Source organism: Anoplophora glabripennis, unplaced genomic scaffold, assembly GCF_000390285.2.
Source record: "Anoplophora glabripennis isolate ALB-LARVAE unplaced genomic scaffold, Agla_2.0 scaffold1337, whole genome shotgun sequence".
Lineage (NCBI taxonomy): Eukaryota > Metazoa > Arthropoda > Insecta > Coleoptera > Cerambycidae > Anoplophora > Anoplophora glabripennis.
Window position 1 is genome coordinate 54570 of NW_019417458.1, and position 26508 is coordinate 81077.

The 26508-nt window shown below is 31.0% G+C and overlaps 3 protein-coding genes across 3 annotated transcripts; all 3 read right to left on the reverse strand.

Moving 5' to 3' along the window:
• Positions 1-56: 56 nt before the first annotated feature.
• Positions 57-6611, reverse strand: LOC108914501 (zinc finger protein 99-like). The gene is made up of 6 exons (XM_023456320.1): positions 6469-6611; positions 6099-6401; positions 5506-5771; positions 3918-4983; positions 3330-3595; positions 57-1695 (listed from the first exon to the last, which is right to left on the reverse strand). Exons 1-6 carry the CDS (start codon positions 6589-6591, stop codon positions 198-200), a joined length of 3522 nt encoding a protein of 1173 aa, XP_023312088.1. The 5' UTR covers positions 6592-6611; the 3' UTR covers positions 57-197.
• Positions 6612-8489: 1878 nt separating this feature from the next.
• LOC108914502 (zinc finger protein 600-like) lies at positions 8490-11224 on the reverse strand. The gene is made up of 4 exons (XM_018720322.1): positions 11105-11224; positions 10733-11035; positions 10040-10293; positions 8490-9884 (listed from the first exon to the last, which is right to left on the reverse strand). Exons 1-4 carry the CDS (start codon positions 11222-11224, stop codon positions 8546-8548), a joined length of 2016 nt encoding a protein of 671 aa, XP_018575838.1. The 3' UTR covers positions 8490-8545.
• Positions 11225-23841: 12617 nt separating this feature from the next.
• On the reverse strand, positions 23842-26223 carry LOC108914503. The gene is made up of 5 exons (XM_023456321.1): positions 26078-26223; positions 25445-25483; positions 24846-25233; positions 24130-24217; positions 23842-24068 (listed from the first exon to the last, which is right to left on the reverse strand). Exons 1-5 carry the CDS (start codon positions 26080-26082, stop codon positions 23842-23844), a joined length of 747 nt encoding a protein of 248 aa, XP_023312089.1. The 5' UTR covers positions 26083-26223.
• Positions 26224-26508: the final 285 nt, after the last annotated feature.

Genomic DNA, 26508 nt, shown 5'->3' on the forward strand with positions numbered 1-26508 from the left:
ATAATATAAACATACACATAATTGAAAATTTCTACAAATATGCTTTATTTCCCTATCTACACTGTAGGTACACATAATATCTAACGTATTTATAATAATAATAATAGTAACATAGACAAATATAAGTATAACATTATCACATTATTTAAATATTTCTTTAAAAAGCCCTTATATATTTAGTTTAAAAACTGCACATATTACAATTGAACAATTGAGTCTTGATTTTTATGCTTAGACAACTGATGATTTTTGAGATTATTTTTACGCCTGGTTTCATAAGTACATCTATCACACTTGTAGATCTGTACTTCCAAACTATCTTTGTGTATCAACTGATGCTTATTTAAACCATTTTTATATTTAGTTTCGTAGGTGCAAACCTCACATTTGTACATTTGGATTTCTGAAGAATCTTTGTGTTTTAATTGATGCGATTTTAGATTTCTTTTAAACTTAGTTCCAAATGTACAAATATCACACTTGTATATCTGAACTTCCAAATTGTCTTTGTGTATTAACTGATGATATTTTAGAATACCTTTATATTTAGTTTCATAAACACAACTATCACACTTGTACATGTGGATTTCCGATGGGTCTTTGTGTGATAATTGATGGACTTTTAGACCTTTCTTATATTTACTTTTATAAGCACATATATCACATTTGTACATTTGGATTTCTGAAGGGTCTTTGTGTGTTAACTGATGTACGTTTAGATGATTCTTAAATTTAGTTTCATAAGAACAATTATCACATTTGTACATTTGGATTTCTGAAGAATCTTTGTGAGATAATTGATGAATTTTTAGACCTTTCTTATATTTGCTTTCATAATCACAAGTATCACATTTGTACATTTGGATTTCCGAAGAGTCCTTGTGCATTAACTGGTGCTTTTTCAGACAACTTTTGTATTTAGTTTCGTAAATACAAGTATCACATTTATACATTTGGATTTCTGAATGGTCTTTATGTTTTAACTGATGTACTGTTAGATCTTCTTTATATCTACTTTCATAAGTGCAAATATCACATTTGTACATGTGGATTTCTGAAGGATTTCTGTGCAACAACCGATGCCTTTTGAGATGATTCTTACGTTTAGCTTCAAAACTACAGGCATCACACTTGTACATTTGGACTTCTGAAGGGTTTTTGTGTGTTAACTGATGCTCTTTTATGTATCCCTTATATTTAGTCTCGTAAGTACAAATATCACATTTGTACATTTGGATTTCTAAAGGGTCTTTGTGTAATATTTGATGAACTTTTAGAGCTTTCTTATATTTAGTTTCGTAAGTACAAGTTTCACATTTGTACATTTGGATTTCTGAAGAGTCTTTGTGCCATAACTGATGATCTTTTAAATGATTCTTATATTTAGTTTCATAACTACACGTACCACACTTGTACGTTTTGACTTCTGAAAAGCTTTTATGTATTAACTGATGCCGTTTCAGATTCGTTTTAAGCTTAACTTTACATTTATCACATTGGTACAATGGTGTATCTAATAAAAGCTCACAATTCTGAAATCTAGGCTTTTTGCTTTTGGGTACTTCTTCATAACAATTTTCGTTTAATCCCGTTTCATATTTATATATACATTCACACTTAATTTCCTCTATATTTTCACAAATGGATCTCTTGTTTTCAACTGTTTCATTATCTAAATCGTATGAAGGTGGATTGCTGAAACAATTAAATTTGTATAAAATTAAATACACCAATTAAGCAATAATGTAAGACAATAAGAAAAATTAAAACAGGTTTATTTCACAAATGCTCATTCAAATTTTAAATTTACAATATTCATTGAATTTGAATAAAATACATAAACTAGTATTTAAAAGGGCGTTTTCGCCTGCCCACCTATTACTACACATTTAATATTGAATACTTTATTAATCTTTCTATATTTCGATTATATATAAAAGCAGCAAATGTTATATTTTTCAATTATATTGGGAATATATTAGTCTAACAATTAACGGTTTCTTTACATTTCTTTTCTTATCAAGTAATTACTCGTTAAGAAATATTATGGTTCCACGGAATAAAGATCACTGTATGTTTAAATATGNTAAATTAAAATTTAAGGAATTTATTTTTTACAAAATCGCCGAGACACGTTGGGAGACTTTAATTAAATACCATGTTCTGATATGGTTTCCGGGGCTTTTCTGACATTATTGAAGAAGTTGTGACCTCAGTGACAATTTTTTTAAATGGCAACCCCAACTTTTCTCTTCAGATTCTGAATGAGAATAATTTTTTAAGTTTAAAACACTAAAAATATTATTGGGTTACATAAGAAATTTATTGAGAACGATAAATAAATAACTTTAAATGCAAACAATTAACATCCTTTAAATTAAATGTTCAAAATGTGCTCTATTCTCTACTTGACAATATCCAAGGCGATCGGATTTCCACGTTTTGAAAATTTCTGTGTAACTTTTTTCTGATGTTTGTATGTTTGTTTTTTTTTAATTCTTGTCCTTTCATTAGTAGTGTTTAAACTCTTGAATGTGTTTTTTAAGAATGTCAAAGTTAACTGAACGAGAAAAATTTGAAATATACTGCTTGGTTGGGTTTGGTGATAAAACGGGGACTCAAGCAGAAGCAGCTTAGTTATTTAATGAAATCCATCATAATCGTCCTCTTATTTCTCAAATGGTAGTCAGTAGAATTAAAGCAAAATTTAGAGAATTTGATCATGTTAGAGACTTGCCTAAGTCTGGTCGTCCTGATAGAGAAGAAAATGACCAAGTAGAAGTTTTACTTTCTGTGGAAGAATATCCACATATTTCCTTGTCACGCATTGCTGCTAATTTACTCTTGTCGAAATGTGCTGTTCATGGAATACTTCAAAGGCACAAATATCATCTATACAAAGTTATTCCAGTACAAGAGTTATCTGAAGACGATTTCGACAGACGAAACGAATTTTGTGAACACATGCAAAATTTGTGTAATCGAAATATTAATTTAGTAAGGAACATTATTTTTTCCGATGAAGCTACATTTTCCCTAAATAGTATTATTAATAGACAAAATTGTTGGTACTGGGCGACAGAGAACCCGCACTGGATGAGGGAGGCTCATAATCAGCACCCTGAAACATTAAATGTGTGGTGTGGAATAGTAAGAGAAAAAGTAAGAGTAATAGGCCCATATATTTTTGAGCAGTATTTAACTGGACAGAGATATCTTGAATTTCTCCAATTTGAATTAATTCCCGCATTGGTGATTTTATTTCCCAATCCATTGGAACCAGACTCCCCTGACGAAGATCTTGTTTTCGAACAAGANTACATCCTTACCCATCTAGATCATATTTCTCTATCTTTATTTCAATCTCTTCAGATTTAAAATAAGACTGAATGTCAATGTTTTCATGTTTCTCATGTGTATCCTGACAATCTTCTTCCAGTTTTATTGAAATGTCATCAGTTTTAATGTGGCTCTGTTTATCAATGCTTTTAAATTTTTTAAGTGCATCAAGGCAGTTCTTTAAAAAAGCGCCATGGGTACGAAGCGAATCAAAACACGATCCACATATAACAGGATTGCTGGTAGCGCCAAAGATCTACAATAAAAATTTTTACTAAATATCCGCAACGGGCTATCTATTGTTTTTAACTACAGAAAAACAGTTTGCACATTAGATTTACTCTTAAGAGACTGGCTGCTGCTGTGGGCCGTTGTTGGCACTGACAAATTGAATGAAAGTTTCTGATTATGAAGCTTCCAAGATATCATGCATACAAAAGTGTGCGAAGTCATAGACTTGCAATTTTCTTGTCATGTGAGATCACAAACTTCACTGACTTATAAGCAATTTACATTTATATACATGTAGAATTCAATTTGTTTAATTTTTTAATATATATTTCGATATATATACGTACAACTTGTGGTAGATATGTATCGATTATGTCAACGTCCACATTATTTACTGACACAAATCCATATGTTACCAACTGCATACATAACCGACAAAATCTTTGATCTTCTGATATATTGATTAATTGAATATTTCCATTCTCCTTTCGATAAACTTCTTTTAGATCAATTACTGATGTTTTATTAGTATTAATATGAGAAAAAATAATATTCTCAGTATTCATACATGCAGACTTAAAATTAAANGAAGGATCTTTGTGAACTAACTGATGATCTTTTAGATATCTCCTCTGTTTAGCTTCATAAGGACAAGTATCACATTTGTACATTTTAATTTCTGAATGGTCTTTATGTATTAACTGATGTGCTGTTAGATCTTCTTTATATCTACTTTCATAAGTACAAATATCGCATTTGTACATGTGGATTTCTGAAGGATTTCTGTGCAACAACTGATGCCTTTTGACATGACTCTTACGTTTAGTTTCAAAACTACAGGCATCACACTTGTACATTTGGACTTCTGAAGGGTTTTTGTGTTTTAACTGATGCTCTTTTATGTATCCCTTATATTTAGTCTCGTAAGTACAAATATCACATTTGTACATTTGGATTTCTAAAGGGTCTTTGTGTAATATTTGATGAACTTTTAGAGCTTTCTTATATTTGGTTTCGTAAGTACAAGTTTCACATTTGTACATTTGGATTTCTGAAGGGTCTTTGTGCCATAACTGATGTTCTTTTAAATGATTCTTATATTTAGTTTCATAACTACATATATCACACTTGTACGTCTTGACTTCTGAAAAGCTTTTATGTATTAACTGATGCCGTTTCAGATTAGTTTTAAGCTTAACTTTACATTTATCACATTGGTGCAATGATGTATCTAATGAAGGCTCACAATTCTGAAATCTAGGCTTTTTGCTTCTGGGTATTTCTTCATTACAATTTTCGTTTAATCCCGTTTCGTATTTATATATACATTCAAACTTTATTTCCTCTATATTTTCACAAATGGATCTCTTGTTTTCAACTGTTTCATTATCTAAATCGAATGAAGGTGGATTGCTGAAACAATTAAATTTGTTTAAAATGAAATACACCAATCAATGTTAAGCAATAATGTAAGTACTTAAACTTACTTAAAAATACTTAAACTAGTAAAAACATGGTTTCACCTCCCCACCTATTATTACACATATAATTTGAATTATTTATTATATATATTCCAAAAGCAGCAAATGTTATATTTTTGAAATATATTGGGAAAATATTAGTCTAACAATTAACGATTTCTTTACATTCCTTTTCTTATCGAGTACATACTTGTTAAGAAATATACTCTTGTTGGTTCCACGGAATAAAGATCACCGTACGTTTAAATATGTACGTAATAGACAAATAGATTAATTTGAGGACATATTAATTCATTTCTACAAGGTACATGGCCCATACTGGGGATAAGTACAATCTAGAACTTGTAATTGCTACATTTAGAGCCGGGTAGTAAGGACTATTATAAGTACTCACTCAAGGCTATACTATCAGTTAGGAAAAATATCTAGTCAAAAAACAACGGTACATCCTTACCCATCTAGATCATATTTCTCTATCTTTATTTCAATCTCTTCAGATTTAATATAAGACTGAATGTCAATGTTTTCATGTTTCTCCTGTGCATCCTGACAATCTTCTTCCAGTTTTATTGAAATGTCATCAGTTTTAATGTGGCTCTGTTTATCAATGTTTTTAAATTTTTTAAGTGCATTAAGGCAGTTCTTTAAAAAAGCACCATGGGTACGAAGCGAATCAAAACATGATCCACATATAACAGGATGGCTGGTAGCGCCAAAGATCTACAATAAAAAATTTTACTAAATATCCGCAACGGACTATCTATTGTTTTTAACTACAGAAAAACGGTTTGCACATTAGATTTACTCTTAAGAGACTAGCCGCTGCTGTGGACCGTTGTTGGCACTGACAAATTGAATGAAAGTTTCTGATTATGAAGCTTCCAAAATATCATGCATTCAAAAAAGCGTTTGCGAAGTAACAGACTTGCAATTTTCTTGTCATGTGAGATCACAAACTTCACTGACTTTCTAAGCAATTTACGTTTATATACATGTAGAATTTAATTTGTTTAATTTTTTAATATATATTTTGATATATCTACTTACAACTTGTGGTAGATATGTATGGATTATGTCAACGTCCACTTTATTTACTGACACAAATCCATATGTTACCAACTGCATACATAACCGACAAAATCTTTGATCTTCTGATATATTGATTAATTGAATATTTCCATTCTCCTTTCGATAAACTTCTTTTAGATCAATTACTGATGTATTATTAGTATTAATATGAGAAAAAATAATATTCTCAGTATTCATACATGCAGACTTAAAATTAAACGCAGCAAACAATTTTACGGAACACGTGTTACATATTGGATGTTTATCTATATCCTTCAAATACTGAAACCAATTAAAGATATGAAAATAAATTGCGCAACAGACATGAAAATAATCAATCTGATCTTACCACATTCGGAAAAACAGCTTCCAGTACGTCTTTTAGAACTTCTCCTGATACATCGCAATTTATATCGCTTATAGTATTTAGACACAGTGAGCAAAATGTTCTTTTCAAGTTTTCTGGCTGCATTTTTATACTCTGAACGGAAAGGAAATATTAAATGCTCTAACAGTGTAATCATAACCTCATTTAAATTTACACCTTACACCGCCGTTTCTTCTTCTTCGCCCTTAAATTGTTCCCTCACCTTCACACTATTGTATATTTAGCCAGGCTTTATTTGAACTATTTATTACTATTATTAATTTTCCTTGGGAGATAGATAAACCTTACAGTACATCTGGTATTTCCCTAATAAAATTTTTTCCCTTTGATCTTCGTACTGCTACCCATTTTGTTTTCTCGATTGAATTTTGTTCGAATGCTGATCAAATACGAAACTTATTTCCAAATACTCGAGTCATTTCCAGACATTATTCACATACACACGCTAACACAATCTACTCTTTTTTAGATGGACTCCAGCACATGTTCCAGAAGATTCCGGAAATTATAAATTTGTTGACACTATTTTGTCTTTTCCTAGCCTCACAAAAAATCTTTTATTTCGTTCCGATGACATCAGGCTCAGTCGTAAAAAAATACAATTTCATGAGTTTCTATAAGATACGTGTATCGCATTGTAAACGAATTGTAAATTTTCTGTATGTTTATATAGTTACAAATTTACTTACAAGTATTGTTGTGGAATCCAATAGGTCGAGTTTTCATCTAGCAACAAGGCTCTACGTTGTATGGCATGTCGCGGTATCAGATGTAGGTTGTCAGTGCTCGGTTGTGGCCCCACGTTGGGCGCCAGAACTCGATTTGACTCATTTCGGCTACTTCTCAGTACAGATGACCCATTTGCCTCATCTCCTCTGAGCACCATAAGCTGGTTCGTAGACACTCATAATAGGATTGGAGGGATTGTAGTATCCTGGGCTTGTGAAAGGGTTCCAATCCTCTGCCATCGTAAGTTCGAAATGTTCCGGTGGAAGGTCAACGATGTAAATTTGTGTGATTGATGCAACTTAAAAAGCCTTTGAAGCACTGACACTTGGACACATAATTATGTTTGGGTTTTTTTTCGATTATGCTTCAGGTTGAGAATTAGAGGTAATTTATTTATACCTGTTTGATAGTACAGAAGTACAGAAATTTTATGATTTTAGAGATTTTGATATAAACACTTGTTAAATCCTATTTCACATTGCTTTATGTCTATCCAATTAATGATTTTAACTGTAAATGTAAAATATTTCTTAAAAGTGCAAATTGCAAATTTTTTTAATGTACTTATAATAAATATTTTTATAATTTTGTGATTAAATACAAAAAACCTAGGTATTATCCTTAATAACTGATGTGTATATCATTTTATATAAAAAACAATTGTTTGTGGCTGATCATAGTAATTTTTAAGGTTGAGGTTAATGGTAAAAGTGAAGTTACATATCTGTAACCACAGAAACAAGTTACCTAAATAGGTGCAATATTTCATATTTCGGTCAATGCTTGAACTAAGATCTGCCTTGGTTGCCATATAACGGCAATCGAAAAGTGTGAAATATAATAATAGCTGATAATGGCGATTGGACATTTACTAGTACTTTTACTAGTACTTTGACCGTTGTTGTACTTTTATTTTTTCCAAAGTTTTGACACAGAGGCTGATTAAGTCGAAATTTTGTTTGTCATTTATTTCTATTTTTCATAGATATTAAGTTTAAAAGATTATTTTATTAGCATGCGAGAGCCCTGCATTCAGTGTACAATCCATATGACATTTGTTAAGATCGAATTCCAAGGAGACTCCTGCATCACCTTCTTAAAATTAACCGCATTTGACATCCGACGTAGAAAAATATTGGCGGCGTGGTATTCACCCTAGCAGCCTACAGAGCATACTGTTTTTAAAGTAAAGTAAAAACACAAGAGCTAAGAATAAAACGTATTAAAATAAAATAAGTTATTAAAATTTAGTAGTGACCATTTATTGTTCTTGTTATAACAAATTTATCATAATATAAACTTAACGAATTTACGAAAGGTCTTTGTGTATTAACTGATGTACTTTTAGATACGCCTTACGCTTAGTTTCATAACTGCACCTATCACACTTGTACATTTGGACTCTTGAAGGATCCTTGTGAACTAACTGATGATCTTTTAGATATCTCCTCTGTTTAGCTTCATAAGGACAAGTATCACATTTGTACATTTTGATTTCTGATGAGTCTTTGTGTATTAACTGATGCCAATTTAAGCGGCTCTTACAATCAGTTTCATAACTACATGTGTCACACTTGTGTATTTCATTTTCCAAAATGCTCTTGTGCTGTAACTGATGCACTTTTAGATGACTTTTACATTTAGTTTCATAAATACAAGCATCGCATTTGTACATTCGGATGTCTTTGTGCAGTGAGAGATGCACTTTTAAATTTCTCTTATATTTAGTTTCATAACTACACATATCACACTTCCACATTTGGATTTTCAAAGGGTTGTGGTGCATTAACCGATGTCTATTTAGAACATACTTATATTTAGTTTTGTAAGTACACCCTTCACATGTGTACATTTGGGTTTTCAAAAGATCTTTGTGCCGTAACTGATGCAGTTTTAGATAATCCTTATGTTTAGTCTGATAACTACAAGTATCACACTTGAACATTTGTATTTCTGAAGGGTCTTTGTGCTGTAACTGATGCACTTTTAGACTGTTCCTATATTTAGTAGTATAATCACACACATCACACTTGTACATTTGGATCTCGGAAGGGTCTTTGTGCCTTAACTGATGTATTTTTAGATACCCCTTATGCTTAGTATCAAAATTGCAAGTATCACACTTGTACAGTCGGCAGTCTGAAACATCTTTGTGCAGTAAAAGATGCTCTTTTAGATTTTTCTTATATCTAGATTCAAAACTACACATATCACACTTCCACATTTGGATTTCCAAAGGGTTATTGTGCAGTAATTGATGCCTTTTGAGATTACTCTTATATTTAGTTTCGTACATACACGTGTCACATGTGTACATTTGGCCTTTGTGCCCTAACTGATGCAGTTTTAGATCACCCTTATGTTTAGTCTGATAACTACATGTATTGCACGTGTATATTTGGATTTTTGAAGGATTCTCGTGTTGCGTGTGCTTAGTTACATATTTACATTTATCGTGGTTTTGAAATTCAGACTTTTCGCCATTGCACATTTGATTGTTATGAACCGACATCGATGATGTAAAGTTTTCATTAAATCCTATTTCATATTTAAGTACATTTTCACTATTTATCTCGCCTATGCCTTCAGAAACATATATCTGCTTGTTTTCAATTGTTTCATTATTTATGTGGTACGAAGATGAACTACTGAAAAAATGAAAGCGAAATAAACAACTTAAAATGTGACAGATATTTCTATTAAACTTTATATTTTCATTATTTTGTATACCTTGCTTTTAAGCAATGGAAAGACTAAGCAGTAGTGTAACAAGTTCTAAAATTACAAAATTTAATTTACTTACCTATTCTCATTATCTTCCTCTACCTTGATTTCAATCTCTTCAGATTTAATATAAAAAGGCTTATCAACATTCTGTACATTCTGACAATTGTCTTCTAGGTTTATTTCAATTTCTTCAGTTTTAATGTAAGATTGTTTAACAATAATTTTATATTTTTCCCCTGAATCTAGACACTTCCTTAAAAAACTGCCATGAGTATAAAGCAAATCAAAACACAGTCCGCATATAACAGGATGGCTTGTAGCACTGATGTTCTATAATAAAAAAAAATATTAGTGTTATTTCCGACTTACTTATTAGAGTACTTATTTTTTTAAAAACAAAAGAGAAACAGTTTGCATATTACAACTAGTCTTCTAGCAACTGTAACCGTCAACAATTTCAGCTTAGAATTCATGAATAGAATAAGATATTTGCCTTGGAGTTTCATTGCAATTAAATACAATGTATTAATCGTCGGCACGAGCATCTTAGTAAGATATGCCAGAATTAGCAATATAAATTTAATGTTATTTAAAGTTTCATAATTTTGAAGTTTCCAATAAAATAATTTAATTTCCTATTATTATACTTACAAATTTCAATTTCGTGATAAATAAAAAGTAGGTGTGACATTTATCGACTTTTAAAGTATTTTGTGTAAATTGTATTTCGACGTATAGTTTCCTGAAAAGTAATTTCAAATATACTTACAACTTGTGGTATAACAGTATCAACTATGTCAACATCTACTTCATTTAATGACACAAATCCATATGTTATCAATTGTAAACATAAGCGACAAATTTTCTGATCTTCTGTTATTTTGATCAACTGAATATTTCCATTCTCCTTTAGATAAACGTCAATTAGATCAATCACTGATGCTTTACTAGCATTAATATGTGGAAAAATAATATTCTCAGTTTTCATACATGCCGATTTAAAATTAAAAGCAGCAAACAATTTGACAGAACACGTGTTACATATTGGATGTTTATATATATCCTTCAAATACTGAAACAAATTAAAGATATGAAAATAAACTGCACAATAGACATGAAGATAATCTTAGTCTGATCTTACCACATTCGGAAAAACAACTTCTATGACGTCTCTTACTTCTCCTGTTACATTGCAATTTGTATCGCTTGTAATATTTAGACACAGTGAGCAAAATGTTCTTTTCAAGTTTTCTGAGTGCATTTTTTTATACTTAGATCGGAAATTTCAAACGCTTTAAACAATCAGTGTAATCATAACCTCATTTAAAACTAGTAAAACTACCCAACTACCCCGCGGTTTTCTTCTTCTTCTTCTTCTTACTTAAATTATGGCCTTTAATCTTTTGCTATTTAAATGATTTATTACTATTACTAATTTCTGATATTTCCGTGTTCCCCTAATCTAATTACATCTTTTCCCTTTGATTCTTTGTTCTGCTACCCAATTTTCGTTTTCCTGAATGAATTTTGTTCAAATGCTGACCAAATACGAAAATTATTTCCAAATACTCGACTAATTTTTAGACATTATTGACATACGCTAACAAAATCTACACTTCAATATAGATACCTTCGAGTAGATTTATATTCTTATTCTGTAAATCAATACATTCTTTTCAAATAAATAAATTTGTGGACACTATTTTGTTTTCCTAACCTCACAAAAAAATCTTTATGTCGTTCCGATGAATCAGGCTCATTGGTAAAAAATATTTCACGAGTTTTTGTAAGCCATGTGTAACACAGAATTGCAAGCTTATAATATAAAGTGAGAAATGTAATAATAATTAGCCATTTAATAGTACCTTGACCTTTTTAGTACTTTATTATTTTCAAAGATTTGACAGAGTGATTGTTTTATGTTGAAATTTTGTTTGTCATTTGGTTTTATTTCGCATTAAATAATATTGAATTGCCTTTAATTTGGTAGATATTTATACTGTTTTCGTTTAAAATTTTTTTTCATTTGCATGCAAAAGACCTACACACTGCATTTAGCGTATCACGTTTTAAAATGAAAAAAAAGTGGCAGCCCTATGTTATATTACATTCCCTTACTAGTACTGCATTACACCAGTAATATCTTAAGTATAGTTAGTAATCAACAATTACTCAAAATAAAATTGTAAATGATATATCTCAACATCGTATTATTAAATGAAACTATTAAAAATCTTACGAGGTTAGGTATTTTTTACATACTTACCTATATTTTGATTCAAAGAACATTAATTGTTTGACTGCACATAGGATTTTAAAAAAATGAATTGGCTTAATAGCCTTACAATAAAATAAAAACACAAGAGCTAAGAATAAAATATATATTAAAATATAGCAGCGACCATTCATTAATCTTGTTCTAGCGATTTTATCACAATATAAAATTAATAAATTTACGAAACAATTTTGTGTATTAACTAATCTACCTCTTACGCTTAGTTTTATAACAGCATCTATCTTTATGCATTAATTGATGCAAATTTACGTGACTCTTAGTCAGTTTCATAACTACATATATCAGACCTGTGCATTTGGTTTTCCCAAACGGCCTTGTGCCAAAACTGTTGCATTTTTAGATGACTCTTAAATTTAGTTTCGTAAGTACAAGCATCACACTTGTACATTCATCTGTCTGGACCATCTTTGTGCAGTAAGATTTCTTTCTCGTTCTTTTAGATTTCTCTTATATCTAGTTTCAAAACTACACGTATCACACTTCCAGATTTGGATTTCCAAAGGGTTGTAGTGTGTTATCCAATGCCTATTTAGAACATACTTAAATTTAGTTTTGTAAGTACACCCATCACATGTGTACAATTGAGTTTTCAAATGGCGTCTGTGCCACAACCGATGCCTTTTTAGATAACCCTTATGTTTAGTCTGATGAGTACATGTTTTACAGGTGTACATTTGGGTTTCTGAAGTCTTTCCGCCATAATTGATGCACTTTTAGGTAACCCTTATTTTTTCGCGTTTGGATTTCCAAAAGATTGTGTTGTCTTAACAGATGCCTAGTTAGAAGATACTTATATTTAGTTTTTTAAGTACACCTCACATGTGTAGATTAGGGTTTTTAGAAGGCTTTTGTGTCGTATTTGATGCCACTTTAAACTATACTTACGTTTAGTCTGATAAGTACACGCATTACATGTGTACATTTGGGTTTTCAAATGGCTTTTGTGCCATAACCGATGACTTTTTAGATATATATACTCAGTTTCGAAATTGCAAGAATCACATTAATACATTTGGACCATAGGAGGATCTTTATGGATTAACTGATGATCTTTTAGATATCTCCTCTGTTTAGTTTCATAAGGACAAGTATCACATTTGTACATTTTGATTTCTGATGGGTCTTCTAAAAGGCCTTTGTGCCGTAACTGATGCAGTTTTAGATAAAACTTATAGTTAGTTTAATAGCTACATGTATTACACGTGTATATTTGAATATTTGTAGAATTTTCGTGTTGCATGTGCTTTGTTCCATAATTACATTTATTATACTTTTCAAATTAAGTATATGTTCACTATTTATCTCTCCTATGTCTTCAGAAGCATATCTGTGCTTGTTTCCAATTGCTTCATTATCTAAGTCGTATGAAGATGAACCACTGAAAAATTTTAAATTAAATAAACAACTCAAAATGTGGCAGATGTTTCTTTCAAACTATATATTTTCACTATTTCGAGAATAACTCGCTTTTAAACGATGAAAAAAGTAAGCAGTATAGCAGAAGTTCTAAAATTACAAAATTTTCTATCAACTAGCTTCCTCTACCTTGATGTCAATCTCTTCAGATTTAATATAAAAAAGCTTATCAACACTGTTATATTTTTCCTGCGTATTCTGACAATCATCTAGGTTCATTTCAATTTCAGTTTTAATGTAAGACCGTTTATCAATACTTTCAAATTTTTGAAGTGTATCTAGGCAGTTTCTTAAAAAACGAGTACGAAGCGAATCCAAACACAGCCCGCATATAACAGGATGACTGGTAGCACTGATTTTCTACAATAAAAAAAATATTAGTGCTATTTCTGGCAGAATATCTATTGATTTATTTTTTTTTAATTAGAGATAAATACTTTTCATATTACGACTATTTTTCTAACTACTACTAAATGTAAACACAAGTTCAGCTTTGAATTCGTGAATATAGTTGTGTAGGTGCTCCGTTACAATTAATTCCAATACATACAGTGTATCCACGGATGAGTTGACAAGGGCAGAAATTCTTTTGTTTTTCACTAATGAAAAATGTCACTCTTTATAAAATGTTCTGCCTCTCGAAAAAAATGAGACTGTCATATAAATATCTTAGATTACATATACAGGGTGTTCATAAATTAAAAAAAAAACACGAAAATACTCAAGAGAGAAGTACCACTATTTATTATTTTACACGACATTTTTACAAAACAAATTTGTTTATAACCTCAAATAATGTCCTAATACAAATTTTATTTTACTCTATGTAGGTAGCTTTGCAAATAGTTCGAGGTACATTTAATTCATTTATTCCTTCTAATATGCGCTCTTTTAATACTTCCCCATCATGTATTGTGGCAAAGTGTATGAAAAATTTATTAAGTTAGCGGAAAAATGTGTTAAGGTTGGAGGTAGCGCTATGTAGAGTAAGTCAAAATTGAAATTTTAATTTTAAAATTTGTATTAGAATATTATTTGAGGTTATAAACAGATCTGTTATAAAAATGTTGTCTAAAATAAAAAATATATCAGACTTTTATATATAATTTCACTTATGATTGTATTTAGATACATGTAGTTTCCTGAGAAGTATTTTCAAATATACTTACAACTTGTGGTATATATGTATCAATTATGTAAACATCTACTTCATTTAACGATACAAATCCATATGTTATCAATTTAAAACATAATCGACATATTCTCTGATCTTCCGATATATTGGTCATTTGAATATTTCCCTTCTCCTATAGAAAAACTTCTAAGTCAACCTGTGACATTTTACAGGCGTTGATATAAGGAAAAATAATATCCTCAGTATCCGTACATATGAACTTAAAATTAAAAGCGGCAAATAAATTCAGGGAACACTTCATACAAAACATTTATCCGTTTCCTCCAAATTCTGAAACATATTTGTTATTAATTTATATAAATGATAGCTGAGCTCATAAAATCGATGTATGTAAAATAAATGTACTCGTATCGTAACTTACTCTTTCCACATTCGGCAAAACAATTTCTAGAACGCCCTATAACATCTATTTTTTGGCAATTTGTATCGCGTATCGCAGTACTTAGACACAGTTTGCAAAATGTTTTGCTCAAGTTTGCTGGTTGCATTCTTTTTCTTTTTATAAGAAATTCTAAACGTTCTACTCATCCAATAGAGGTGGGTATTAGTGGGCAAGATCCGCATCATACGTATAAATTATACGGATCTCTAGTGGGAATTGATTTATGCGGATCTCGATACAAAAATAACTTCATAACAGATAATTGGCGGAATGATGTGTATTTTGTATTTAAATGTTGAACTCTTCGATCGAAAATACAACATTAATTATACAGGGTGTTTCTGAAATCAGTGCTTTCCTTCTTTTCTGTTTCCGAGAAAATTAATTAGGAAAATTAACCATAAATCCTGAGCATCTTGTGAACGTGCACGATGTGTTTCCGCAATCAAGCAAACTTTATGGTAGGTTCTATCTTCCTTATATTAGAATTTAAGGATATATTCGCGACAGAAAGCGTGATACAAGACACAAAATACGAAAAGGGAATGAGTAAGCATCAAGCGCACGCAATAAGTACATACAAGCGCAGATGTGGATTTTTAATTTGTTTTTACTACTTAATTATCGTTTGACAAAGGGGAAAATGATACAGATACACCCAGTACTCCGTCAACTTCATACAGTTAGTTTAAACAGGTAACAACTAGCAACACTGATAAGCGCACTGATCAACTCCGGGTGGGTGCGACATGCGCAACAATTTAAGCGCAATTAAGAAAACAAAATATAATTCGACTCAGTATTTGATTTATATTTAATTTCTAACGCGTTCTAGATAACACTTATTGTTACCCCTAAAAAAATTTAGAGTTACACCCCGACTGGTTATAACGCTAATAGCTGAATTCCAAAGGGTATCTTAGGACATCGTAAAGAAACAAAAATCAAGAACATATTTATTTTATTTTAAACATGGACGGAAATTCCATAATGTTAGATCACATTTGTACACTTGTTTTTTCTTTGTGGATTAACTGATGTGCCTTCAAATTTGTCTTACGTTTAGCTTCATAATAACCACATGTATCACATTTGTACATTTGGATTTTAGAAGGGTCTTTATGCATTAACTGATGCAAGTAACTCTTAAACTTAGTTTCGTAACTACCCACATCACACTTGTACATTTGGATTTCTGAAGGATCTTTGTGTATTAATTGATGTGTGTTTAAGTAGTCTTTAAAATGAGTCTCATAACTACACTGACCACACTTGTACACTTGGATCTCTGTAGAATCATAGTGAACCAACAGATGTGCTTTCAGATGACACTTCCCTTTAGTTTCATAACTACACATATCACACTTGTACATTTGCATTTCTTAAGGCGCCTTGTGTTCTTATCTTTAGCTTCATAGGTGCATGTATTACACTTATACATTTCGATTTCAGAAGGGTCCTTGTGTGTTAACTGATGCCTCTTCGGATTCCCTTTAAGCTTAGTTTTATGTTTACAGATATCACATTGCTACAATTATGCATCTATCGACGGTTCACATTTCTGAAGTCAAGACTTTTCGTATTTGGGTAGCTGGTTGTTGTCAATTAACATGGACATTGCGTAGCTTTCGTTAAATCCTGTCTCACATTTATATTCTTCTTTTATTACTCCTACATCTTCTGAAATGCGTCTTTTCTTGCTTTCAATTGTCTCAGCGTCTAAGTCATACGAAGAAGGAACACTGAAAAATTTAAAAATGGTCACAATGAAATAAACAGGAATTAAAATAAGTGTTTTGAGAAACTGAATAACAGAAAATAAAAAACAGTTAAATGAGATGTTTCTAATCATATTTCAAATTTTCTATATTACTGATAACGAAATGTCTGCTATCAAAACATAATAAAAATTAATTGGTATTGCAACAATTTATATCAAAAAATTTGTGTGGGTGAGATATACTTCAAAGTGTCTATCTTAATGATCACTGCTACTGGGCACAAAGCACAGTTTTGTACTTACTGACCTTCTAATTTGTAAGTACTATGGAAGTAAGGACAGTATTGTACCAGTCAAAACAAAGTTTTTAACTAATCATATTGTAGGAAACAACTACTCTGTGGACTAAACCCCGCCCAGCATTGAATTACATTCGCTAAGATTGTTCTTGCACAGAATAACTAGTCATAGGCCGTAGGTACTAAGTAGTAATAACATTTAATAAATCTTTCTTACCCATCCCGATGATCTTCTCTCTTTATTTCAATTTCCTCAAATTTGATATAAACCGGCATTTCAACACTTTCATATTTCTCTTGAACATCCTGATCATCTTCCAGTTTTATTTTAATCTCTTCAGATTTGATAACAGACTCATTATCAGCACTTTTGTAGTTCTCCCGTGCATTCAAGCATTCCTTTAAAAACCCGCCATGTGTACCAAGTGAATTCAAAAAAAGTCTGCATGTAACAGGGTTGCTGGCAGCACTGATGTTCTGCAATAAAAAAAAATGTGTTAATCTTTAAAGAAATATATGTAGTTTTTTTAGGACTGAAGAAAGCATCAATGGTAATTTTAAATGCACAGAAATAATATATTAAATGTAAGAAACAGAACTTTTTCTGCAGATTAAAAGCAATAGATTTAATTCTAAGATGAACTCTCTTGTGCAGAAACATTTTTATGAGCATTTTGTTTATATAAAGAACTCTTCAATCGGCAAATTTATTTTTAAAATTTTGCTCTGCATTTAAAAGAATTTAAAGTATGTATGAGCATACAACAGTCTACTTCTCTTTCTGATAAACTTCTTTTAAATCAACCAGACACTTTACTGGCGTGAATATGAATAAAAATAATATCCTCAGTAAACATCCATATCAATTTAAATTTGAAAGAGGCAAGAAATTTCATTCTTTACATATAAAATATTTATCTTTCCCCTCCAAATTCTTAAAGAGATTTATAATTAAAGTATAAATAGGTACATACACTATAGGTATCAAACTATATGAGTAAACAAATATTTTATTTATTTACATATGAGCAAAATGAGTAATAAGAGGATTTTATTCTGTGTCTTCTGTCGGCAACAGAGCATGTCATCTGTAGCTGATGTGATAAACGACACACTCGGAAACCATACACCACAAAATAATTAAGGAAACTGTTTGGGAAAACATAATTAGAGTAACCCATATGAGTAATTAAATTTTGAAATTCTTCATTTTCATTATTATAATATAATATTACCACTCTCAAGATAATTCACAAAAAAATTCTGAAGTTTTTCTAAAAGTGTTACCCCGTCTTCTTCACAATGCGAGCCTCTATTTTGGTTACTCACTAAATTATTAACAGTACATTTTAAGGCAGAAATAAACTGTGAAAAGGTTGGATTATCACTGAATCCACCACACTGCCGAACAAAACTGAATAAATTTTCTACAGGGTCTTGATTTAAATATCCCGTTCTTAAATAGGTGAAGCCATGTTTCTCCAAACATGCTTTCCAAATTTTCTGAATACTTTGTATTGTAAAAATCCAACCAGACTTAACAGGAAGACTGATGATTTTAATTTTATTATTAACTGATTGAAATTTCCCAGAATTAATTTTTTTTTTAACATGTTAGTCCAAAATTTCACATGTGGTGCGTTTTTAATAATGCAAGATTTTAAAGAACTGTTTTTATTCACTTGAATTATCAGCGAATTTAAACTGCTGAAAAGATCGTTAATATTAACAATTTCTGCTGTATGAATAGCCTCAGCAGGTATACTGATACTGGGATTACTGACCATTGACTCAATCTCATGAGCTACAGATGCACTGAATGTTTGTGCTGCAATTTTAACTTTCATTGTACTATTTTAATGTTACTACGACTGAGATCAAAATGATGGTCATTTAACTTTCGTAAACTTTGGAAGCGTTTCGATTTGTCTATTTCGTAATGTTGAACTATATGATTAAATGTAGCTGTTTTATTCTCTGAAAATTGTATGTTACATTTATATAAAGCATTTCCTGTATTTTTTCAGTAAATGAGGAACATCAAAAATAGGAAAAATTTCCATCAACATTAAAAGTAGATTTATTTGGTGACTCTAAACCTAACTGTCTCTTGGCTGATCTATTAGTGGAGCCCTGATCACAAACTGTACAAATTACTGTCAATCCACAAGATTGTAAAGCTGATATTATTTCAATCAACAAAACTTTTAAATAACTGTGTTTTTACCACATCCTTGGTAAAATAATATGCAATAGATTGCTTCCAGTGCTTACCAATACCTTGCACCAAAAACACTAAAGCGTGATATGCTACCACATTTTGTCTACCCAGGAAACCAAGATCTACATATCCGATTACTTGGTTACAATAAACCCGATCTCTTGAATACACTTTCTTTACACGTTCTGATAATTTACATAAAAGTTTTTTATTAATTCCTACTTCTAAATGGTATTTGGCCTAAATATTTTCTTATGGAAAATTTAGTAGTACAAACATTTTTTGTAAAAATTAATAGCACCTAGGACCCTGTTTATAAAGCTAAAGCAAGTGCTTTACTTTCTGAGTTATATAAAGAACATCTCTTTTTGCAGTTGGTAATTTGCGACTCAATAAATTTTACACCAATAGGATCAAGACATTGAGATAAATCTGTGAATAACTTTGAATAAGTGATATTACAAACATTGGACAAATTATTTTTAAACTTTAAAAATTTTGTTTTTAATTTTAAAATCTGATTTTTTTGTTTACGGTCTAAATAATAAAACTTTTTATTTTCATCTGAAAGTTGAGACACTCTTTTTACATTGAGATTTTAAAAGCATTTTTTGTTGTCTAGTATTCGACTTACAAGTGAAGTTTGGACAAAATTAAGTATTATGTGAAGTACTTACACAACCAGTATTTGAACTTACTTCATCGAGCATGGTATCGTCAACAATAACAGTACTAGTACTAGGATTGGTATTTAGAGATGACAATTTGGAATAAGAGTATTTTGGTTTTTTAAATGGTGGTTCCGAAAAACCATCTAACATTGATGTTTGGCATTTATTAATTTCGGCATTCTTTAATGTTTCACTAACAAACTGTTTAACTGACTCTAGACTAGTTTTCAAGTAAATGTTACTATTAAGAGAATCAAAGTGTGATGATATACTATTTGATCCACAAAATATTGTCGGCACTGCATTTTTATTGAGGCTATTCTTCTTACTATTTTTAAAACATTTTAATTCAAAGTGGTCTTCGCAAAAAAAACATTTTTTGTTGACGAGGTTAAATTCTGGTTTACATAATTTGCGAACTGATTCTATCCAAATCATTTCCCTGTCTGCAGTAACTCTGAAAAAGCTTTTATTTCTGTAAGAAGTATCTGTGGTGTATAAATAATATATATTCTTGCAGTTTGGTGCACAACAGTGATGTGAGTTCCTTCCAGACATTTTCTATTAAAGAGTAAAACAAACAAAAGTAGTAAGACAATTCAGATGATCGATTCAACAATTATAATTATCTTCTTGTGTTACATTAAATTTTAGTTTAAAACAGAAAACAATTATTATCAAAAGCACTAGCGCGGTAACTTACGAGTTAATTAGACACAATACAACAAAAAGTAGAAATAAATTGTAACCTCAAACTCAAACATAATGCACAGAATACACCCCCTTTGTGACCTAATCTTCAATACACGTATTCTTTCGTACTGAACAAAGTGAGTGAAATCAGTAAAGAACCAATAATGATTAAGAATTTAAAATATGTTGTATTATAATTGGCTAGTTACCGATTGCAATCAGTTTGTTCAGCTTCAGCACGAAAGAATATATGTAATATCATATCGTCAAATTTTTTATTTTTCCAGCGAACTCTATAGGTTCTAATACCAACATTACTTTCCTGTTCAAGTTAGTATTGCAGTTTTCGATACATAATTATTGCTAACATGGCAGTGTTTTGCAAAATGACCGTGAGATGGCGCTCGTACTTTCATGATTTTACTGGTCCTATCCTTTTCACGGGTCTTATTTATTTAGTCCTCAGACTTATTACTCTGAGATTTAGTCGTATGGCTTAACCTCAGTTATATTTTTTATCCTTTTGGTAACCATAAAGAACATAGAAACAGACTGAACATTTGTATTCATTCCTAGTATTGACAGTGTCAAATCTCGAGTTCCTAGCGGGCAGCCGACCAGAGCACACGTGTTTTGTGAAAGTGTAGTGCAAGGAGCAAATTCTACCTGCCTTTATTAAGGCTACCAGGAAAGAATCCCTTTCTTTCCTTTTAATCACCGACCTAATCCCCGGCTTAAGCATAGACGCCGTCGGCATCTTTGTTACAGCACCTGTGCCGGGNACTGATGTTCTGCAATAAAAAAAAATGTGTTAAACTTTATAGGAATATATAGTTTTTTTTGGGACTGAAGAAAGCATTAATGGAATAGTCTTTCTGATATCAATTGAAGAACCAAGAGGATGATACCAGGTACCAGGTTCGGTCGCTGACCCAGCAACTAGGCACTGAAATATTTGAAAAACTTGTTCCCACATTTATTTAGCTATACCCATATACAAGTCTGGTCGAACTAAACATGCAGGTGGTAGAAATGTATATGCCCAGTTCAAGAATGCGTGTGCAAGCAAACGGCGTTACACACTGTTGCTCTGGTCGGCTGCGGCATAAATTTCAGTTGTCACTGTGAAGCGACTTGTCGACACAAGTCGGTTTTGACCAAGGACCTTTAAATAAAGGGGACTATGCACGTCACTGTCTATCTCATATGTTGGGTGAAGCTAGGCAAGGGGAAAGCAGAGGGCTTTATTTTCATCCAACTGATGCTGGGATTACATCTCCAATGTGGTATGTTTTGGAAGGGTCAAAATAAAATATTTTATAGTCCTAAGTCAATATATTTCAACAGCTACTCAGTATTTTTATAAAAAAGAGATTCCATTATAATTCTGGTTTTTCCACTGTCGATACAATTAATAAGTTTCCCACAAAATTAATACCAACTGTAAGTGTAACGAATATATTTAATAACAAAATATTCATAATTAACATATAATAAATTGTTAATTTTTTTATGGAATATATGCAAAGGGCATAAAAGTATATGAATAAGAAAAACACTTGATTCCACAAAAAAAATACTTATTATATTTAACATAACGATCAATGGTTACTGATTTTTAAAAAGAATTTGTTTTGTTAGACAACTTCTAACTCGATCAGTTTTTTATCTAATTTTTTTACCGTCTCATGATGAATCCTAATGGTAAAATATTTTTTCAAAATTAACTTTATTAACATTGTAGCATGCCCTGTAAGGGGCTCTTCATCATAGAAATGTTCACCAAAATCATTGTATACGGTACAAGGTAGATTTGACAATGTATTATTAATTAGAACTGGCAACAACTGCTTTACTTTTTTATTAAATATGCCAGCAGTTTTATTAAAAAATCGAAAATAGTGTTCACCTGCCTTACAAACACTGATTACAAACAGAGATGGTCTTGTTAACTGTTTATATTCCTTTCTCGTCAAGAGGATGGAATATGAAACATCACTTTCAATTGTACTTAAACATTTTAAACATGTTAAGATATTTTTTAGTTGTCTCACAACAAATCCAGAGATGTATGAAACTACATCTTGGACATAATCCGTTAAATTCCAAGCAGCAGAATTTAAATAATTTTCGTTAGAAATTTGCTATTTAATATTATTTTCAAAGTTTATGTTGTCAAGGGAATTCTGCAAATCAATATTATCGTCATTTGTTGTCAACTTTGAGCTGACACTACTGCACACCAGTATCGAAGTTGCATCTAAATTAATGGCATTACCGGTGTCTCCAGCTTTTATCTGGGAATGTACTATTAACCTTTTAAAAGCCGCTTCAAACTGTTCTGCAGTAGGGTTATTATTAAAGCCACCTCGACTACATATGGCACCAAAAAAAAAGCTCAAGATGATCCTGTGATAATTTGTATGTTAATATATTTTTCATGTTCATTTTTACTTGAACATGTTCTTCAAATAAGCCTTTTAAACTTTCGATACATATCGAAAACCCTAAAAATCCTGTTTTCCTTGCAGATTTTATAATTAACTCATTATTTAACTTAATACCATGAATGTAATTTTTAATAGTATTCAAATATTGAAAAAGTGCTTATATGTGTTTAATGATGTGGTTTTTTATACTCATATTTAACTAATCTTGTTTTTGAATTAAATATATCAAAAAGATCATTAAAAATTATTACAAACTGTGCAGTTGCTTCCGCATGTTGAAATAATGGGTGTTTACAGTCTTGGCATAAATATAGTAGTGCATCAGAAACACTTTTACTTAAGGTCTGGGTGGCGAGTCTTACTTTCATTTTCTCTTTCATCCATAACAGATGTCTACGTTTCAATTTAGTTAATGCGTGAAGTTCTTGCGAATATTGATAATCAACCTAATTTTCAATAAATAACCAATTAATTTGTTTACCATTACTGTCCTCTAAATTTTTTTGTGATCCAAAACAATTCCTGATAAGCTTTATCATATGGCAAGGATCGGGAAATATAAAAACTTTGTCTTTAGTAACTGGATGTAAAAAAATTTTGTCAATGTTGAAGTATCCCTGAAATTTGCTCCTAACTGACAAGCCATGATAAAATTGGTGGGAGCTCCGTCAAAAGTAAGAGATGTTACTTCTACCCCACTGCTGTTTATAAATTCCAAACCGTTCATAACTAAAGCTGCCTTTTCTTCGGCATTCAATCCATCTAACAAAAAATATCCTACTGGGATTTTCCAATAGTCATTTAAACAAACAAGCATAAATACCAGTGCCTCTTGCTTCTGGTAGGGAATCGCTATGTACATTTGTGCCTACGTCAACATATCCAAAAAATGTTTTACCGTCCCATTCTATCTGCGTACGAATAGACATTTCATCAAGGACAGCATTACAAAATATTTTACACCCTTTTTCTTGTCCTTCTTTAACTTTTACTTTTAATACATTCAACGCCTCATTGCTCCACCCAGGTGCACCATCAACAGTTTTATACCATTTAGAAATTGTGGTCGGATGTGGAACGGAACGATTAAAAAATAATCTCTCACAAAATTATATGCTCTCGGCGAATAAAAGTTTAAAGTAAGCGCAAAAGATCTCAAGGCTAGACTATATTTTTATTTACTGGGACCTTTCAGCAATTTTTCAAATAATTCTCCCGTAGCTTCAGGAAGTGACGCCGGAATACATACATAGTAACTATAAGAAATTTCTGTCATTAATTAAAAATTAACTAATTAATTACCGTCATTCATTTGAAATTGTAAAAATACAAGTTTGTTAGGTAAAATGTCCTTGGTTAGGTATAAGATTCTAATGCAAAGTTAAATATCATGTTACACTGACCACTGGAAAAACACTGCAACTTTAAAATATGATCCTAAAAAGTTTTGCTCAGAATCATTTTCAATCAGCTGTTCAATTTCAAAAAAATAAACGATATACATTCTGTTAACTTAAAAAATGGAAAATGTATACCTACCATTAAAGTTGTCTCTGCATTGTCCGTGATCATTGCCTTCTTCTTTAAAACTTCTATTAAAGAATGAAGGGTCCTTACCCATGTCCAATGTCTTCTAACAGACTGTTGTAAGATTTTAATTTTTTTCTTCTGTTTCAAAACGGTATCCTTTTTAGATGGTTGTACTTTTGGAACAACTACAGACAGTATTCCTCTACAACTAGTTTGAGGGCCAGTAGCAGTATCAGCAGTAGTTTCTGTATCTACTCCCGGTAACATCTTGATAATTTCATCTTGGGTTTCAGACGCAGTAGATGTGCTAGATGTTTCCCCTTTTAAAAAGTCAATGTCTTCTTTATTATCATCGTAAATGATTACTTCCTGATCAGGCTCTAAATCTGTTTTAAATCTGAAAACACAATTTGAATAACATTTTTAAAAATGTGTATTTTTTGCATTAGCAGTTAACAAACTATTTAATATACAACTAATTACTATTTAATATACTCAAATGTTAACCTCCCACATGAATATTTCTCTCCTAGTTATCTGTATAGAAAGTACACTTTGCAATTACCCTCAAAAATTCGACCGAGTAATCTCCAAAAATTTACACTTACCGTTTTGGTGATGGTGTCTCTGCAGAAGATGATGATGAACTGAAACAAATATTTTGGTTAAGATTATCTATAAGTTGTTGGTGGCGGAACTATGTAATTCATGAAATTCGTGTGGGAATACACCACCTTTAAAAATAAAAGGGAAATATAAATACTACATATACTTGCCTTGATACTACAATTATAATCTTTGCTATAAAGTTTTGGTTTCTTTCCTTTTTATTTTTACAGGTGTAGTATTTCCAGATGAACTTCATGAATGAAATATTTTAGTTGTAAACCAAATGCATTGACAATACAATTCAAGTAATGTTAATTAATGTTAGGTACTTAATTTGATATTTAAATAAAATAATATTTTATTCTTAAAGTAACATAACCATTGTTTTTCTTATTTATTCCTTCCTAGGACCCGATTTACAAATTACTGTTTTCCAATTTTTAACTTATGTATCTTTATATTGACCAAGGCAATGAAAATGCAGTAACCACCCACAGTCATAAACATCAGTTACATAAACAAATTGTATTCTTTGCCTAGTTAAATAAGTACTTAAATAACACAAAATCCACCTGTAAAGGACAAAAGTGGCTTATTCATAATTTATTTAATGATAAAAGCAAAGTACCTACCTCATTTGTTGAGTAGACTGGCCTGCTCTAGGTAATGCATCTTTTTTCAGATATCTTTTGCCCGAAGGTTTGATATCAAAATCAGTTTGATTAAAGTGTTCCGAGCAAATATCTGCCCGAATGGGCAATGCTGCAAATTCTTGGAATCCCAATAACTCTAACCATTTTTTTCTTGTTGCACCATCCCCAGGCATCCTAAAAACATTCACATTTCACTTTTAGAACACTGAGGCAAATTTTCAGTGAGACAAAAATATATTCCCAAAGGAGAACATCAATATGTTGAAAAAATGCAACTTTCACTTGATTGCATCTTCGGTATTTTTATGTATAAATGAACCCACCAGCATATTTTTGGTATTGTATTTATTCAATTTTTGTGCTCGTGCATTTAGTAAAATTGTAAATATATTTTTGAAAAGGTTTTTGTC

Bases quoted from the DNA above. Each gene is read 5' to 3' on its own strand.
- LOC108914503 (XM_023456321.1), bottom strand. The intron at 25,234-25,444 runs GTAAGTGTAAAT...TTGTGTTTTCAG, and splicing joins GAGACACCATCACCAAAACG to ATTTAAAACAGATTTAGAGC. The intron at 24,218-24,845 runs GTAGGTATACAT...ATTCGTACGCAG, and splicing joins ATGCAGAGACAACTTTAATG to ATAGAATGGGACGGTAAAAC.
- LOC108914502 (XM_018720322.1), bottom strand. From the start codon at position 11,224: ATGCACTCAGAAAACTTGAAAAGAACATTTTGCTCACTGTGTCTAAAT. The intron at 10,294-10,732 runs GTAAGTATATTT...TTTTTATTATAG, and splicing joins ATACTGTTATACCACAAGTT to AACATCAGTGCTACAAGCCA. The intron at 9,885-10,039 runs GTAAGTAAATTA...TCATTTTTTCAG, and splicing joins GAGGAAGATAATGAGAATAG to TAGTTCATCTTCGTACCACA.